This window comes from Nesoenas mayeri (assembly GCF_963082525.1).
Source record: "Nesoenas mayeri genome assembly, chromosome: Z".
NCBI classification, from domain to species: Eukaryota; Metazoa; Chordata; class Aves; order Columbiformes; family Columbidae; genus Nesoenas; species Nesoenas mayeri.
This window is the reverse complement of record NC_137542.1, coordinates 69,189,195-69,207,358: the sequence shown is the minus strand read 5'-3', so window position 1 is coordinate 69,207,358 and position 18,164 is coordinate 69,189,195. Positions and strand designations below refer to the sequence as shown.

General features: G+C 44.4%; 1 protein-coding gene across 2 annotated transcripts in view; it reads right to left on the bottom strand.

Annotated features, from left to right (window-relative positions):
- Nucleotides 1-16,127, bottom strand: part of FAM219A (family with sequence similarity 219 member A) — a 35,838-nt gene extending 19,711 nt beyond the window's left edge. For both annotated transcript variants that reach the window (XM_080362673.1, XM_080362674.1), the window contains exon 1: nucleotides 16,071-16,127. In XM_080362673.1, coding sequence (XP_080218799.1) covers nucleotides 16,071-16,107 — 37 coding nt within the window. In that variant the 5' untranslated portion in view covers nucleotides 16,108-16,127. The remainder of the gene's footprint in view (nucleotides 1-16,070) is intronic.
- Between the last annotated feature and the right edge of the window lie 2,037 nt (nucleotides 16,128-18,164).

Genomic DNA, 18,164 nt, shown 5'->3' with positions numbered 1-18,164 from the left:
TTAGCACTCAGATTTCCTGACTGTCTCTCCACCCCACCGATGCTGGCACATGCGGCGCTTGAAAAAGACTGTGAAAAGCTGTGAGCAGAGCAAAAAGGGTGGCAGAAAATACTCTCTGCTTTCAACAGGTCTTTGCGGCTGCTCACAGCTGCACTTGCGAGGTGAACGGAAGGGCAACGCCAAGCTTCAGGGAATAAAAACCCTTTAACTTCTATCCAGGTCAGCACCAGCAGAGATGCGGAGGAAGCTCAGGGACTGTCAGCCTTGTCCTTTCCAGGGCTGGCACTTAAGCCAAAATATGTGGGCACTGGGGTGTGCTGAGCTGTCTTGAACTGAGTCTCTCCTCGGGCAGCATGTGCATTGTGGGAACAACAGAAGAATCATCATTTTTGGATCATCAAATACAAAACCCAGCAAAACCATCCAATCAAGATGATGCATCTTGACTTGAGAACCCCGGGGAAGGTAGCAACTCTTTGCAAATATTGCCGAATGCCAAGGAAAGCAATTTGCTCAGCTGCATGGTAGCCAGGTCTGGGCCCTGTAAGTGCTGGGGCATGCTTTGGCAAGACCTGGAGTCCCTCTTTCCCCTCAGCTTAGTGATACTGAGGGCAGTGTATCTTTGCAGAGGCTCCAGGCTTACCCCCCTGTGGTTTGGGTCCTTTGCTGCGATGTCTGTCATAGACTGAAGGTAAACAAGGGAAGATGATTTATGCTGGTAGCTGTGTTATTCTGCAACGTTAATGAGTGGGAACATTTTAACCGCAGTGATAAAAAGTGAGGAGAGACAGAAAAACAACATAAGATGGCAATTTTATATCCCCTGCATCTGTTCCCTGGGCACCCTAAATCACAGTGGCTCAGCCCAATGACAGGAATGAGGTTTCTTCCTGCCAGGTCTCCAGGGGCCCATAACACGTAAGGGAGAATGAGCTGCATGTCCTCATCCCACCATGCCGTGACAAAGCTGCCGGAGCAGCTCTGACGGCCTCACCTCTGCCGCAGTGTCTGCTGTGAAAGGTAAGGACAGCCATTGCTCTTCCACATCCCTCTGGAGAGGATGGTACCAGAAACCAGACGCAGAAAGTTGCTGCTTCTGTGAACTGCAACAATTTCACGCTTAAAGGCAGCAAACTGGAATAAATGAGAACCCCAACAAAGCACCTCTGCTGTTTCTGTGCTGGTGAAGGTGCAAATTCCAGTAACATAGAGACGTAAATTGGGGGGTTAAACCTACCACCACATTTTGCACAAGGGAAAGACCTTGCTGGATGGGACAGTGAACATATGATTTTCTTACTTTACTTTCATTGTTAAATGAACTCTGTTTACTTTGGTCGACCTTGTGAAAAATCATGCCTGGGATGCAGCATTAGCTCCATAATCTGCACAGACCTCAAGAAGGTCAATCAACATCTACTGATGACGGTGGAAGGTGATGAGGACCTGGCAAGGCACCACCCTGAGAAGGTTTGTGGTTATAAGGTACATCTGACAGTCTCCAACTGAAGCCACCATTTGCAACTAGAATCAGCCAGCTAAATTATCTCCCTAAAATGCCGTCTCATACAGGGTATTGTTACCTACAAACATCTCAAAACATTGTTGGGCCAAAGGACCAAAGCAGAAGTCAGCGCGTGGGCAGGCGGTGCCCACAGGGCACTCTCCCTCTGGAAATCTCTGAGGACCAAGTCCACCACTTGAAGTCACTTGGCTAACTTCAACACTGCTGGGATGGCAGAGCGATCCATATGTAGCAAACCCCAGCGGCTTTCAAGGACTGTCCCAAAGAACAGGTTTTACAGTGGTGGCCATTTACAAATGATGACATACCACTAATTACCTTTTCTTTCCACCAAACGTAACCCCATTTCCTCCAGACCACAGCTCAGACTACTCATCCTTTCAACAACTCTGTTTGTTAACCACCGCCAAGGGTCATCTTGAGCACTAAATACATGATGAGTACTCAGGAAGCAAGAGTAAATAATTTGTTCGAGTGAAGGACTGGAAGAAATGTACTCATGAATCTTCATTTTGAGAATCTCAAATACTCTCTGCTTAATTTTTCACAATCCTGTGATTCTGCCTCTGGATTATAGAGCTGGTCTATGAGGTATGACAAGCTGCTTTTTTTGTTGTCTTTTGAAAAGTTTTAGCATTGTTCTGCAACCTTGTCAGATGTAACAAGCAGCTTTTCATAAGCGTCAATTTGTTCCACACCCCAAGACCATGAAAGAGAATTTATTTCTTCTGGGCTACAGAAGTTTGCTCCAGACCAGCATTCATTTTTTCCCAAGGCAAGCTCCACACCTTTAACAGTCTTGAACATATGCCCACTACCTCCACTCCTGCCCTAAATTCCTCATAAGAAGATCAAAACGGTGTTTTTCAAACTACTAAAATAGTAGACCTCATTCTCCAGGATGGATTTGAACCTTCTCTGCTTAAAATCCATTTCTCTGCCGTACAGAAAAAATGCATGGGATGAAAATGGGGAAAAGAAACATGAGATTGGAGGATTAACTCACTTTTTTGGATTCTGTTCTTTCTTACAATTATTAGTGGCATGCAGCAGGTAGGATCCATGTGTGACAGCCACCCTCCAGGTCATCATCTTTTCCTGCAAAGTCCACTCACAATACAAATCACAGCAGAAAAAATATTCCTCTGCCAATCTCACATTTAAGTTGTCTTTTCCAATGGCTGCTTGAGACATCACCAATGTCAAGAAGAGCTTAAAGTGGTCTATGAAACGGAGGTGTTGTACAGCCACGTTAGCAGCTGCGCCTGCGCCACATGTCACACGAACATGGGCACAACCACCTTAAATTTGCTTCTGCTTTATAATATTCCATCGCTACACTCCGTGGATGCCCTTGTTTTGCTAGGACAGTGTGGGTACAAGAAATCAGCTGCTTGCTGGTGTTAAAAGATCACTCAGCACTGACAGCCATGGATAAAGTTCAAGTCAGGAAAGACACCTGTAAAAGAACAAATTTCCCTATCTGTGCACTGGAGTCAGTAAGAGATAGAAGCAAAGGAGAAAATTAGTTTTAACACGTTCTTAAATTCAATCACGGTACAACTGAAGAGGTTTGGTGAATTCAAGAGAAAGAACAGAGAGCAATAATTAAAATTTTAAAATAAGAACATTTGCAACAGCGTGAAAATCAAGTAGCAACTGGGTTTCTCTTGTTCACCAGCGGACATAGCGGTGTTTATTGAAGAGGACTGCTTTGTGCCAGTGCATGCAGGTTACCTAAGTGTTCCTCCGCAAATCCTACCGTGTTTGTGTTGCGAACCCAAGAGAATAACTAGGTAGGACTTACACAGTAAGACTACTTTTTCAGCAGCAAGTAGAAAGTACATTACATCTAAAAAATACCCCTGGAGTCCTAACTAGGAACAGGATCACAAGATACTTCAAGTTGGAAGTGACCTCAGGAGCTTTCTAGCCCAATGTCCTGCTCAAAGTAGGATCAGCTATAGGCTTAGACTGGGCTGCTGAGAGGTTTATTCAGTCAGGTTTTCAAAACCTTCAAGGACAGAGATGACTCAACCTCCTTGGGACAAGTTTTCCAGTGCTGGACTGTCCTCATGGTGAAAAAGTATTTCCTTAAGGTGATTAAGGTGAGAAAGGACACAGGTTGGGAATGAATACCCACTAGATGCTACAGGCAATTTACTGCCAACACAGCCATGTTTATAACATTCCTTGCTAGCACAGAGAACGTTTCCCATGAAGTCTTCCCATCTGCTTTACAACCCTCTAGGTTATCCTGGCCAAATCCCATCTGATGGTCATTACCTGGTAAATTCAGACAGCTGGCACTGTCTTTTCCCTCTTTACTCCCGCTCCTTCCCCTTCCTCTCTCTGCCCTGTCCTGAAGCAGAGGAGATTACAAACTGGTTCTAGGTCAGGTTCTAGGACTGTCATGTATCGTAGCTCTTCTGCTACAAAAAGCCTATACAACACCTTCCTGCGCAGAAAAACCTATATAAAAGTTTTGCTTTCATATTTTTGCTTCATGCCCTGCCCCACAGATCAGAGCCACATTTCAACTTGGTGGTTAAAGCATTCAGGCAGGAAAAGGAATTGAATTTGAGCCTTCCACGTTCTGGCTTGAACTCTGTAGCTAAAAAAGGCAAAGCTATTCTGTGATTCAAGCCTCCCAAACTTTTCACAGCCAAAACTACTCTGTAAATTAGACATGAACTTGCGAATTTTGGAACAACTAATGATACATTCTTTAAGTAAACTTACCAAAAAAAAAAAAAGGTGCAAGTGTTTATTAGGGACTTTAAGCCCAAGATATTTGTCTTCTCTTTAAAATTGCAAGCAAACCCCAAAAATCTTAGTTCAAACACAGCCTCTGTTCTGGACTCAGACTACCCATGCCTGACAGCACCACTTTAAATATTAAATATGCTAGCCTTGTTCAAGACATATTTTTAGCACAGTGTGATTTAGTATGTCAAACATGGTTTCTCAGATTAACTTATACAACGTACAATTGTCTCACTTGTACTATTTTTCTCTCCTCTCTAATTCCTAGCCCTACAACCAGTATTTAAAACAAATCATAGCAAATCTTTATCTTTTGAACATCTGCTCTTACTTTCAGGCCGGGCAGTGGTGGGGACAGACAGGGGCTGTTTTCTGGCTTGGAGTGGCTGGTGTTACCTGGGAGCTCTGTTGTAGTGAAGGGGCCGCCAGCAGCTTAGAAACACTTGGTGTGATTAAACCTTCTTCTCATAGCGAGCTCACTGTTTACCCACAGCAGAAAGCACTTTTAAGCACGTGAGCTTCAAACTACTGAGCTAGACAGAAGAACTGCATCGTTCCTCCAAGAGACATCAACACTTGCTGACTCGATTGTGCCAATTTCATAGCAGTGACCAAAAAAAGAAGGTATGTAGTTGTTGTTTGGAAAAAGTGGGAATTATGTTGCATTTAGAGCAAAAGGTAGAAAAAAATCAAAGTTATAACAAACGTAACAGGATGGTTTGGGGTTTACAGTAGAATTACCTTAAAAGAGTGCAAAAGATTTATTTTATTGTGCTACAAACAGAGGTACTTTACAGGACAGAGAGCTGAAACAGCTCCCCATTCAGAGAGGCTTAGGCTGAATTAGTTCAAGCTCTTCTCAAGGTAAGCGGTGAGTGAGGAAAAAAAAAGGCAGAGAGGTAAGAAAAGAAAGAGAAAAATATTTGGGCAGAGTTCACAGGTGAAAAGGACACGAAGAGGAAGGCAGGAGTCAGTGAGAGGCAATGGCTCAGGTCTGCAGTCTTGAAGAGTGAGGACGGCTGATTTCACTGATCCTGGAAGCAGCAGGATGCCTGGGAGAGGGGCAGTTTGCAAAGCAGAGTGCGGAGAACAGGACTCTGATGTTCATGCTGCACTGGGGCTGGAGGCAGAGACGAACAAACTGCGGTGGGTACGCGGGAGAAGCTGGAGATCATTCTTTGAGCAAGTACATGAAGACGTGGACCTATCTGCCAAGAACATACTTGTTACCCCTCCTCTCCCCTTGTAACTGGACGTGGAGAAAGGACACAAATGTTGTCTATGCAGTGTGCTTTCCCTATAGGTTAATAAAGAAAGAGAAATGCTCAAATGTTTTCAAATCTGATGAACAACTCCTGGTTTTCTTTCTGGAAGAAGCTTCAAAAAGGGGACTACAGCTGTTTTGCACAGCGCCAGACTACAGTGTCTCATTATCATGAACGATGCAATAAATGCCTACCCTTAGCACAAGCTACCGAGCCATGATTCACGCAGTAATTATAGCTTTTTGAATGATAGCTGTGTTTAACAACTGGAGAAACGGGATCAGACTGTCCAATTACTGCTGTGACTTTACAGCTTCTTAAATAAAATCTTATCTCGGTAAACATGTGACATCTATAAAAACGGCTTTATTTTCCTTCAGTGAGACATGCTTTATAGAGAATGACTGCCAAGCGGAACAAGGAAAGAGCTGAGCCAAAAGCCTGAGGGTTGAAAGAAAAGGAGGAGAGGTGCAAGAGGATTTGTGCACACAGCAGAGCCCAAAGGCTGTGTCTGGTACTGCCTGTGGTCCTTCCCGGAGAGGCCACTGCCCTGTTACTGCCAGGGGGGAAGCAACCGCCAGGGAACCAGCAAAGCTCCCTCTTAGTCCCAGCCAGGACTTGCAAGACCCAGAAGCCTCTTTGAACAACTAGTCCCACCCTCTCCACTGCAGCTTAATTCCTGTTCCTAAAACTTCTCCGTAAATCTGTGATGCTGGCTGTTGTAAGAGGCTGGTGGCATCTCTGACCCCAACCTGAGATGCTGAGAATAACAGAAGTCGCAGTAGAGTTCCTTCTACCAGTCTGCTAACCTAGACAACAGCCTCTTTTGTGTGTACCCAGCACAGGACCATATTGCCCCATGACCTCCTTCAATCAGCCCTCCCTTCATGAAGAACCACAGAAAAAGCTTCCATGGTTTCTTCTGTGCTGCCCCCTGGTTTTGGGAATTGCTCCTCCCCAGACCTCTACACCAAAACTGAGGGGCACGATGAAGCCAAGACTGCTGCTAACTAGGCAAAAATTGTGCTCCTATCCTACCTCTTCTCCACTATTCCATGTGGTAGATCTCCCTAAGTGACACACGGAGAGCTTGGCCATGCAGGTGGTGCTTTAGCTGAGGCACTTGCTGTGCCTTGCGCACCAGGGCTCTGCTGTGCATGGCTGGGTTAACACTTCTGCTGAGACAAGACTGTCCCCAGGATCAGAGAAGTTCCTCTGTTCATGCTCAGCCAAGGTCTGCATCCAGGACCACCATGGTACCCTCACCTAACAAGTACCCTGCTACTGACAAGAGCACATGATATCGGTGACGTCCTCATCTGTTCTGCTCTCCTGCTGTGGCACACCAAGGTTTGTGTGTTTTGATGAGCTGTGAGTCTCCAAAGGATCCTTTATGATCTCAGAGAAGCAACAAGAAGTCTTCAAGGTGCTGTGAGCATCCTCTGTGCCTAACAGTTAAAAAACCAACCAACCAACCAACCAACCAACCAACCAAAAACTGCAGTGAACTTCCTATACCAGCACAAATTCCTTTCCTTTGAGAAGTGTGTGTAATTTCTACTTAATAGAGCCCTGATCTGCTGACAGAGAATTTTAGACCCAACCCTCAATAAACAGACAGTAATCCTTCCTGATTAAGAGCTGAATGTGCAGCACAGAGAAGACAAAGGGGGAACCCATATTGCTGAACAAATTCAGTTGACTGTCAGCTACAGTTTAAGGCTCATCATTAACAAATTAAACACATGAAAAAAAAAAAAAAAAAGCATCATCCAATATTGTCCACGGATGCTGTGGTCTGTTCCAGAGACAGTTAATATTAGTTACAGGGGGCTCTCCTTGCTTCCCTTGAGTGTCTCATGGAAACTCATCTACCTATGGAGACATCAGAAGGAATTACAGAAATAGTAACACCTGGATAATTCAGAATTGGGGAAATCACAGAATCACAGAATGTCAGGGAATGGAAAGGACCTAGAAAGCTCATCCAGTGCAATCCCCCTGCTGGAGCAGGAACACCCAGATGAGGTTACACAGGAAAGTGTCCAGGTGGGTTTGAATGTCTGCAGAGCAGGAGACTCCACAACTCCCCTGGGCAGCCTGTTCCAGTGTCTGTCACCCTCACTGAGAAGTTTCTTCTCAAATTTAAGTGGAACCTCTTGTCTTTCAGTTTGCACTCACTATTCCTTGTCTTATCATTGGTTGTCACCGAGAAGAGCCTGGCTCCATCCTCATGACATTCACCCTTTATATATTTGTAAACATTAATGAGGTCACCCCTCAGTTTCCTCTTCTCCAAACTAAAGAGACCCAGCTCCCTCAGCCTTTCCTCATAAGGGAGATGCTCCACTCCCTTCATCATCTTTGTGGCTCTGCACTGGACTCTCTCCAGCAGTTCCTTGTGGTAGGCCAGGGGATCAGGTGGAACCTATATTTAAGGACACAGGCTCCGAGAAACCAGCAAACAGTGTTACTGCCATTTTTGGTGTTAATTTTGTCAAAGATGCCGATACGTGAGCAGGCAGCCCAGTCAACACAGCTGGTGTTCATCTTTTTAATGTCAGGAACAAGGTGTAAATCACCTTTGGGGACATCACTCTCTTTTAAGCCAGTTCTCTATGTACTTCATAAAAAACAGTGATAAGAGTAATACATGCTGTGTAACAAAACCTGTGAGCAGACCATCAGCTCACCACTGCTGTGGTGCTGCCTGCTGGGCTCAGGCTTTGCTAGGCCAGGTAGTTTTTATTCTCATCACTACTCATTCCACTACTGAATACTTCCTTCCTTCTACCAGCGAATCTCAATAATTTGCTTAATTTGCTTTGCCTCACAACCTTCTGAGCTGCTTCTCCTGTTTGTGGTGACAGATCATGGTGGGTCAGGGCAAATAAGAAAACCCGCAATTTGCAGCTCTGGTCCCCTGCTTCAAGCATAAAACCCCCAGACTCCAGACGCTTTGGCTTATTCTCATTACAAAGCAAAACAATTTGCATAGACACAGATTTTAAGGCTTAGCTCTCTTTCCTAGACTATCAGACCTGTAGATACTGTAAAAATTTGGAATGGCTGAAGGATGGTCAGGTAATTAAAAAAAAAAAAGATTCAGCTGTCTTATAGCTTCCTCTGTGATGACTTTTTACTGGAAGGCGTATTAGCCAAGAGTGGTGCGTACAACACGAGGGTGGGTGTGTGTCTGTGGGTCTGCAAGGTGCATGGGTACCCAGTAACTTGCCATGGGAAAGGTGCCTGTATGATGGTGAAGGGCTGAGAAGGCCAGTAAAGTCCTCATGGGGTGGCACAATAAATCAAGCAAATTTCAGTGACAGAAAGACTAGGCTCATCTAGTGAGCATCATGCCCTGTCCTGCTTCATGTGCTCACGCTTTGCCCCTGGGATGTGCTGACTGGTACCTCCCTTCCCTCTGTCTCAGCTCACACTCCCTCCTGCCCAGAGCTCCCTGCTGAACTCCAGTGAACTGCTCTGTTCCAGTTTCTCTTAATGGCTCTACTGTTCACCCGAGCCTGTGTCAGCTACAGCATCTCAAAACACCCCTCCTGCCCCTCTGTTTCTGCTCTAACTAATCTTCAGTAATATGCCTGTCACAACTGTTTTTCTGCGCTCATCCTCGCTGCTCTGTCTGCAGGCAGCCTCACTGCCCTTAACATGATGCAGCTGTTCACTCTCTCATCCCCTCCAAAAAGAGCCTGGAGATATCCTACAGGAAGGATGCTACAATAAATCTGTGTATGCAATTTCTCTTATAAATGGAAAGAGCAATAACACATGAAATAATGTTTAAATAAATTCCTTCCAAGCCCCAGGAGACCTCCGAGGGGTGGGCTGCACTTCTATCTTCATGAAGAAAATCAATAGCAGCGCTACATTGCTGCTGCGCTCTGGCTTCCGCACTACTCATTCCTCCCGTACGAAGTAGAGACTGTGTTGAAGGAAATGGGTGCTCCCAGGGGAGGAAAACGGCTTTGTGCACTTAAGGTAATGATGTCACTTGAGGTCGCCATGCAAACAGTTATGGATATGGAAATCTGTCGTCTTGTCAATAGGGTTGGAACCTGGGGACCTAGCTTAAGAGTTACGGCTTTTTTATAAAATGCTTTCCCAATTTACCTACAGAGCTTCTTCCCAGAAACAACAGCTGCTGTACCTAATTAGCATTAATTGCCTTGTTACAGAAGAGCAACTGGGAACAGCACAGTACTTGAGGTACTGACAAAAGGATACACTAATGGCATTGATTTGTCCAGTCTACTACAATCTCCTCTTATTATTCTATTTTCTGTATGAAAAGGTTAGAAGTCACAAGCTGTGAAGCAGACTTGGGAAGAGATGACAGAAAAGGAGCCACGGATGGAGGCAGTTACTGAGACATTCAGCCTAAGCAAGATGCTTGCTGCCTGCTCTGTTTGGGACTGCATCTCCCAGCACCAGCTTTTCATTGTGACCTGTGGCAAGAGCAGCCCTGGAAAGGCATCCCTGATGGATGCAAGGCATCCTTGTGAACAGCACCAGGATAGGACGCTCTGCTGCGTGCTCCGCAGCTCTGCCGTGCATCTGCATTAAAACAAGCTGTGAACCCACACTTAACACTAGGAGAGGGGGGTTAAATTGCTACACAAATTGAAATATCAGTTTCAGGACCAACATGGGGATATAAAGGCAATGTGTCTTTTACTGAGATCAGAGACCATCTGTAAAATTTCAACCAGAAATTTTATGTTGAACCCTGAGGGCTTCGCAGTTCTCAGCTCACTGACTGATATTCCCAGTACTGCTCCACCCTGATCATACAGCAATTCAGTATCTGCCATGAATGTGAAGCAGCAGGCTGGAAGGCAGGAGCTAAAACCACAGATGAATCATCAGCCTATGTCCCCAAATGGATTATCTCCTCTGTTCACTCCAGTCTCCACCAAGATGCGTCCTGGCCATAAATTACATCCTCAGTTTTGTCCAAGTCAGGGACCCTAGGGAACAAAACACTGTATTTCCTTGCCCTGGGGTTTCTGTTGCTATTTTACCCTACCAGAATTGCTTGCTCTGAGGAATTATTCCAGTTACTTGCTTGAGGTTTTTGAGAATCTTGTTTGTTAACAAGCAGGAATTAATCCAATAGCACAAGTGAAATAATTCAGTGTTTGTAAGTGGATGTACCTAACTGGTGTCCCGACACCAAATCCCCATGCCCAGCTAATGTCTGAGGAAGCCAGAGATATGAACTCCAGTGCTGTCACCAAGTAAATTCTCAGGATGTTTGTACATGGAGGAATACAGTGATGGAGCAGAGCAACAGGATGGGATCGGGCCCATTCCCTTGGGTGGTCTCATTTGAGATCTCTTCTTGGAGGATGAGCACTACGGTTGTTTGTCAGAGAACACCTTTTTCTGCCAAGACTTCCTTCACCTTCACATTCCTCCATCTGCTTGGCTCAGGCCCCACTACGGACATTCACTTGCTCTCCTCTCCTTGTCACAGAGAAAGACAAACAGCCAGGCTGGGGCGACTCAAGAGGCTTCTATGCTCACCCTAGCAACAGCAACAGGCTCCCTGTGTGCGGAATTTTCTTACCAGCAGTAGCTGGGCTGTGCCAGATCTGCTCTAAGGGTGATCTGCACTGTGTCTCCTAGGCAAAATACCAATATCCTACAACTGCAGCTAGCAGGAGGGAAGTGTTAGTAACTTATTAATTAATGAAACAGTTCTGCTCTGTTAGTGTTAGGACAGGTTCCTGTCTTAAAGCAAGGGGAGTTTCTGGTTCGGCTGGGGAGTATAAGCCCAAGCTTATACTTGAGCTACAGCAGCTTACATCAAAGGCAATTCTGTGACAATTGCTTGTCCTTATGGGGCTGACTAGTACCAGCTGCTGTGCTTTTTGGTGCTAAGATAAATACCAGCATGAGATCTAACCTGTGAGGCGAACAAAACAGTAGCTATGAAAGCAGGAAAATCACCTGCTACATTTGCAATTCAGGTCATTTTTTACAAGAAGCTTTGCAAAGGAAGTCTAAAATAAAAGCCATAAACACTCTCAAGCCTGCATCAATACGATGTAGGCTTGGTCATATGGCAGGCCACCTCACCTGCATGTAGCTCACTCATTCTGAAGGTGGGATCCAGTCTGCCTAGCTTAGACACTCGTTTTTCACATATTTTTGGCCACCCCACTGAGTAGTCTTCCCAAAACAGTGCCTTACTCTCTGTCTAGTCCAAGGAGAGGAGCTGCTTACATCTAAGACAACAGGTGTCTCAGGGGGATGAAGGCTGCTATGAGTCTCTCTGTCTGTCTGCCTCTCTCCTATATGTTCATCTGCAGATGGGGACGTGGCAGATCTATTGCCAAGCTCCTGACGTGGTGGATGTGCTGACAAAGATGCCATTGCCACAGTCCCTCATCACCACTGCAGCCTGTCCTGCAGCACTCCAACCAATTGCCACGTTGCCTGCTCTATTTCAACACAAACTTGTCACGTCGTGGACTGCTAGGAAAGACACACAGACTGTCTGGGAGAGAAGGGAAATTAAAAATGCAAACCAGAAAAACAGATGGCATAAGCTTCATTAAAATAATATCTCGTCTCCTGGGGGTCCCATGAGGATCTGTTGCTTTCCAGTGGATATGGAGCCCCTGAGACTTACACTTGGGGATTATTCTCTTCCTCCCTCTCTCCTTAACACAACTCTTTTCTGTTTTCAAAAGGCTTGTGGTATGTGCTCCATCTGGATATGCCTCCTAATAAGGATGTGCTGTAGACATCTCCTAAGCACTAATGGACACCCAGCCCCCCATAGTGCTGTCAGGAGCCTCCTTATCAAGTGATTTGCTAGAAAGAAGCACGGCTGAGCCTTGCAGCTCCTGACAGAAAGACAAAGTGGGAGTGTTAGAAAAGTAAGAAATACATAATTAATACGGATATAATATCAATACGGGTTTAAGAAGATTAACTACACAAACTGGGATATGTTGTTTGCCCTTGGTGTGAGGTTCTCCTCTCTTTCAACATGGCCTCAGCACCAAGCTAAATTTTTCTGTTCCACTTATAAACCAGGCATAACCTTTAGGAAGTCACCAGAAATATAAGCCACCTGTGAAGTTTTTTCTTTTATCTACCTGACCCCCCCAAGCGAACATGTGGTCAAATGTATTAATTCAGAGGGGGAGAAATAACGAAGGAAAAGACCATTCGAGTGCTGGGATAAATCTGTGTTCAATGCGTGCAGCACATCGCGCTGTTTCTGTCAGGCTTCAATCACTGCAGGCTCTGGAAGCAGAAGTTGTATTCATGCTGGGTTGGTATTTAATTGAGCTCACTTGGACCAGGCTTCCAGCAAGCGCATATGATAGATTTATACATGAATCTTCACAGAGTGAGAAGTAACATTTATCAGCCTTCTATCAGAGCATTTGACATTTGAACAATTGATTCTGATTTAACAGTGAAAAATGCCACTATCCTTATGGAAAACCTGCAATAGGATTAAAATCCTACTCACTACCATCCCCAACAATGGCTCTGCCAGTTAAGCTATTAAACATTTATGTCCTACCTTAGCTTTATCTAGCCTTAAAGCGATTAAAGAAACAATCCAAATCCTGACAAATTTAATGCAGAAGAGCAAAAAATCTACTTGGATGAAGAGGGGCCAGAGCTGGGAGATGTGAGCCACGAAACTGCTTGAAAATTGTAAAGGCTGGGCAGATTTTAAGAATAACAGCAGCAGGAGCTGATGTGGGTTTAAGGCATGTTACACTGGCTACAGACAACACAGTTAGTCTTGTTTTGCTCCAGGTAACCTACAGCTCATTTGGTATGGCTGAGAGTAAAGAGTCGATCCAAACGCCACGAGATGCCTGTTCACCTAACTACAGAGGCACGTTGTTTCCACAGGCAGAGCGAGAGGTGTTCAAACGTTCTCTCTGGAGACAAGGCAGAAAGATGCTCATCAGCCTTGTACGATAATTCCTCCTAAGCAGGTAGGTTTCACCCACTATTACCCTCATAAGCATTTTGTGGTCAGCGCTGAGTATTCACCAGGCAGGGGCACTATCTGGAAAGCAGGTCCTGGCAATGACACACCTCTGTCTACTGCAAATCTGTTCAGACTGTTCCAATACCTTCCTTTGCCTCTTTACTGGTCGACAGCAGTCTTCAGCAGTGGCTAAATGAAATAAAATTTTCCCTGTGCAGAAAAGCAGAACTTCTGGCAGAAAAACTAATCATTCTCTTGTACCTGATCCTTGGAAAAAAGCTGGTGAACTCTGCAAAGTGTGGTTACGGTGTATTTTAATGTATTAGTCCATTTTAATAACCTTGCAATCAATTGATGTAATAGGCTTCCTTTTCCTCAATCACCTCACTAAATTTCAGTTTATAGCAGATGGAGTTTCTCCTGTAATATTTTTTTCATTTCTATAATTTCAGTTTCCATATTTTTTTCTCCATGGGATTTCCCAGTCTTTGTTGCTTTGTTGTACTCATGTCTCCCAAATATGCTATGACTAAACTATCTTTGCTGACTCCTGCCTGGCTTTTTGTGTCAAAGCCATTAACAAAAAAATAAATGAAATTACTGTTGGAGAACTCCATCAGTAATGTCCCTTCTTCTGATACATTCTCCTTAAACCCTGCCTGATGTGTTCTGAGTTCCTGGGCTTCTCAATCTACTGGCTTTGCTTAAGCATTAAGTTTATAAAACTGAGGTTTGTCACAGATCTACCTCAAATTACCTTTTAATTCAGTTTGCAGGAATTGAACCTGTTATTCCTGAATCCAAATCTATTTCTTATGATCAAATCTCCTATAATGTCCTCACGGCTTACCAAAGCCAAGTCTGAAATAGCATCATTTCCTGTCACGTTAGTGAGTCTCTATAGCCTAGAAAACCAAAAATATCTGAGACTTACCAATAATAGTATCAATGTCTCTCCAACCTGATTCCTGATGTTAAATTATCCGAAACAACTACTGCAGTAGTAATTATCTCTCTAATAACATTATAGAACACTCTTGGCAGTGAAAAAGGATCCTGGAGGCATATGGCATGCTGGCAGTGATAATCGTTTACCAAACTGTGAGATGTGCTGTCATTAATGCATACTGCTGCTCCCTGCCTTTTCCTGAAAAGCAGCCACTAATTTAGAGTATTCATGGCTGTGATTGCAGGACAAATTTACTGTCCCAATGCACTTGCTCATATCCTGATCAGTAGCTCAAGGTCCTCCACTTTGCTGCATAATCTTGCTGTGTTTGCACATCCAGCTTTCTGTCTTAACCTTCCTAGTCACTCTTTGAGCGAGACCTTGTCTACTCAACTACTTTCTTTTCCTTTGCTGTCTCTGAGTCTACTCTGTGACATTCCTTTCTGCATTGCTATGACCGAATTTATCTGATTATCCAATTTACTATGTACTCAGGTAGAGCTTTGAGACTTCACGAGCACTCCTCAGACTCTGCCTGGTGTTTCTTTCAGGCTCCTCTTATAACTGAAGCCAACGTTAGTGTTTGCAGCAGTACTGTAGGTCCTTGGGTAAAACCCACCTATCAAAAACATCTCTTTATAATCAAACACCAATACCTGAACTGTCCCAAATCTTCTACAAACCTTAGCTGTCTGCTGACCTTCACTGTCACTCATTTGGTAGGGGCTAGAGCTATTCCACTGTACATCTGGGCACTCACTTCTTTCAGAGCTTTCCCCAACATGGCACCTTCAACCACCTCTAGCAGCATCCTGCCCATGTCATTTGTTCTGATGTGAAGGACAACCAGGGGACTGCTTCCTGCTCCTATTGGGAAACAGACTTAAACTCCCATTTTTCATCTTTCCTCTGAGCAAAAAGCACACTGTTGCTTTGACCTGTCCTTCATCATGTTCTTGAGCTTTTTTGGCACAACAGTGGCTCAGGTTTTGGAGGCAGGACATCCATGTGTGGGTTGCTGTCCTCTTGTAGCATCAGCCTTGCGAGGAAGCAGTATATTGTGCTAACTGGATGATTCTGCTTCCAGAACTTAAAAAAACATTGCTCAGAAATAGCACAATTGTTTGTGTGTGAACCTTTACAAACCTACAAGCCTTCCATCTCACACTAACCCAGCTCTGTCTTTTCCTGGTAATGGCCCAAGTCTCTGATCCTTTCCCTTTTGTTTGCAGTGATGCTGTCATCTCTTCTTTTTACAGTCCCTCTATATTATCTTCATTCTTTATCTGGCCAAGCTTTCATCTTAGCTTGATACAAATCTGTAGGTGTAAAAAGCTATGCCTCCCTTTCAAGGCATAGCTTCCTTCCTCCCCAAAAGCCCAAAATACAGGGTCCTTACATGGCTGCAGGTCAGTGCCCTGAGCAGCAGAATCACAGACAAAGCTGCTCTGTCAGTTGTGTGAGCCAAGCTAGCATGTTCAGCCACACGCATGGAGATCTGCAGACGATCCCACGAGCACATCACCGTATTTCAGACCTTGGATTCAGCCTTTTCACTCTCCAACAGCAAAGACTCACCTAATTTCACTTGAAGTGGGGACGGCTTATAGTTCATGGCTACAGTCTCTCCCTCTCTTGTATCACAGTCTCTGTCCGAAATAGATGCAGCTGTTGGATCCTGTTAAGAAACAAAAGAAACAAAACAGAACGGTTTAGCTAAAGTTTATGCAGTCTGTTTTCTAACTGACTGTTAGGCGAGTCCATCCCCTCACGCATTCACAAGGAGCCAAGAACATACCAGTGTTCTGAATGGCCGAAACCCAGGGACAAAGCACAGAGCTTTGGAAACACATTTAGTATGCTAAAAGTATCTCTGGAAACACCAGATTTCAACATATGATGGATGATATTAGGAATATAATGTGGATGGTAGGTCACCAGTTCAAATTCAGCCTGGGTTGGCAGTAGTCCCAAACCATTTTCATGTGATGACTCTTCGGGGTGTTGTATGAAACGCATTTACAGTTTAAGCCGAGTTTCAAGTGGACCAGTCAACCTCATGATTAAAACTAAAAAGCTCGTGACCAGGTCTGTGTGAAAGTCCAGCTCAGAACAAATGAGGACCGAATGAGTGGGAGAATTCAATCTCCAGTCCCTCTCGGGAGAGGAATGGAAAAGCCTAAAGTTCCAATACTGAATGTATTTTGCGTCTAACTGGAAAGATTTCATTTCAGTATCTGTCAGCACAGCACCTTTCACCATCAGTGAAATGTCCCCAAAAATCAAAGGTCCACAAACACAAAGTCTGGTCCATCATGCCTACTTGCAGACAATCTAATCCAGGTAGTGTTGTTCTCTATGGAAGAGTGCGTCAAGGGACTCAGAGACAGAAACACTACCCATTCAGACAATGCTCTCACTACTTTTGCTGTCTTTCACAGCAAACTTCAAACCTGTTGGAACTACCTCAATTTAGCACCACAGTAAAAATTAAAATCGGTTTTCAAAAGTGTTCACTTCTTCCCAGCCAGAGCTAGAAACTAAATTAAACATGCATATACATATGTATGTAAATTTGGATTTATAATAGGTAGAACTGCACATGGAGAACAAACACCCAACATTATGTCCAGTATCTGAAGAAACCATCACTTTGTAAGAAATGGAACTAAGCATCAGAAACTAAATACCAGAAAATACCATTCCAAACCAGTGAATTCATACTGTGCATCTCTCAGTTTCTGGAGTTTGTATTTTGTACATAATTTAACATAAAAATGAAACTCATCATTTGGCACTGACACCTGTATGCAAGGCAGAGCCACTGAGTTTCAAAGCAAGGTACCATCACCCTTTGATCTCAGTAAAAAAATCACCTGGTGACCCACTGTCCCTTGGTCCCCAGTGTCTGCCTTCTCTCTGTAATGCACATTGGCTCTTTTTAATACACTCTGCTTATGAGATAAAATATGATTCTTGAATTAGGGCCTATCTTCATAGAAACTGGTTGAGTAACACGTGTAGGGTTATAATGTTCTATCAAAATTCAGCTCCTCTGCGCAATCCAGTAACTCTGACAGGACTTAAAATGGATGGTTGCTTATAAGAGCTTGCATCAATGACATTAAATAGATAATGCTGAACCATATGCAATTTCCTCTGCTTTCCTCTAATGCAGTCACTGCTGTGCTTTTCCTCTAACGCAGTAGTTTAATGATGGGTTAAAAAGGTTAGAGGAGATTGCAAATAGAAAGGCAGCAGTTGTAGAGACTGATATGGTCTCCCCTCAGCCTCCTTTTCTCCTAGAGATGTGTGAGCCAGAAATTCACATGGCAGAGCAGAGGCCCGGTGACCTGGACTAGCTCAGGTTCACATTCTTTAATTTTAGACTTAAATTCTTTAACTCAAAACCAGACCCCAGGCATGGCGCCTCTAGAGCAGACCCATGGGGGAACATGTCACAGCCACAAGAGAAACCCGTGACTTGCACAGAGGGACGACGAAGCATCAGCAGAGCCTGGGCAACCACCACTGTGTGCACAGGCCACCTCTGCGCCCTCCAGAGAGGGAAATGGATGCATAGCAAAACCGAGCTGGGCCAAAGGCAGTGTCTACCTACCCCTGGCCTGGGAGTGCCAAGCCACTGTCATATTTCCCACCCATCACTTCATA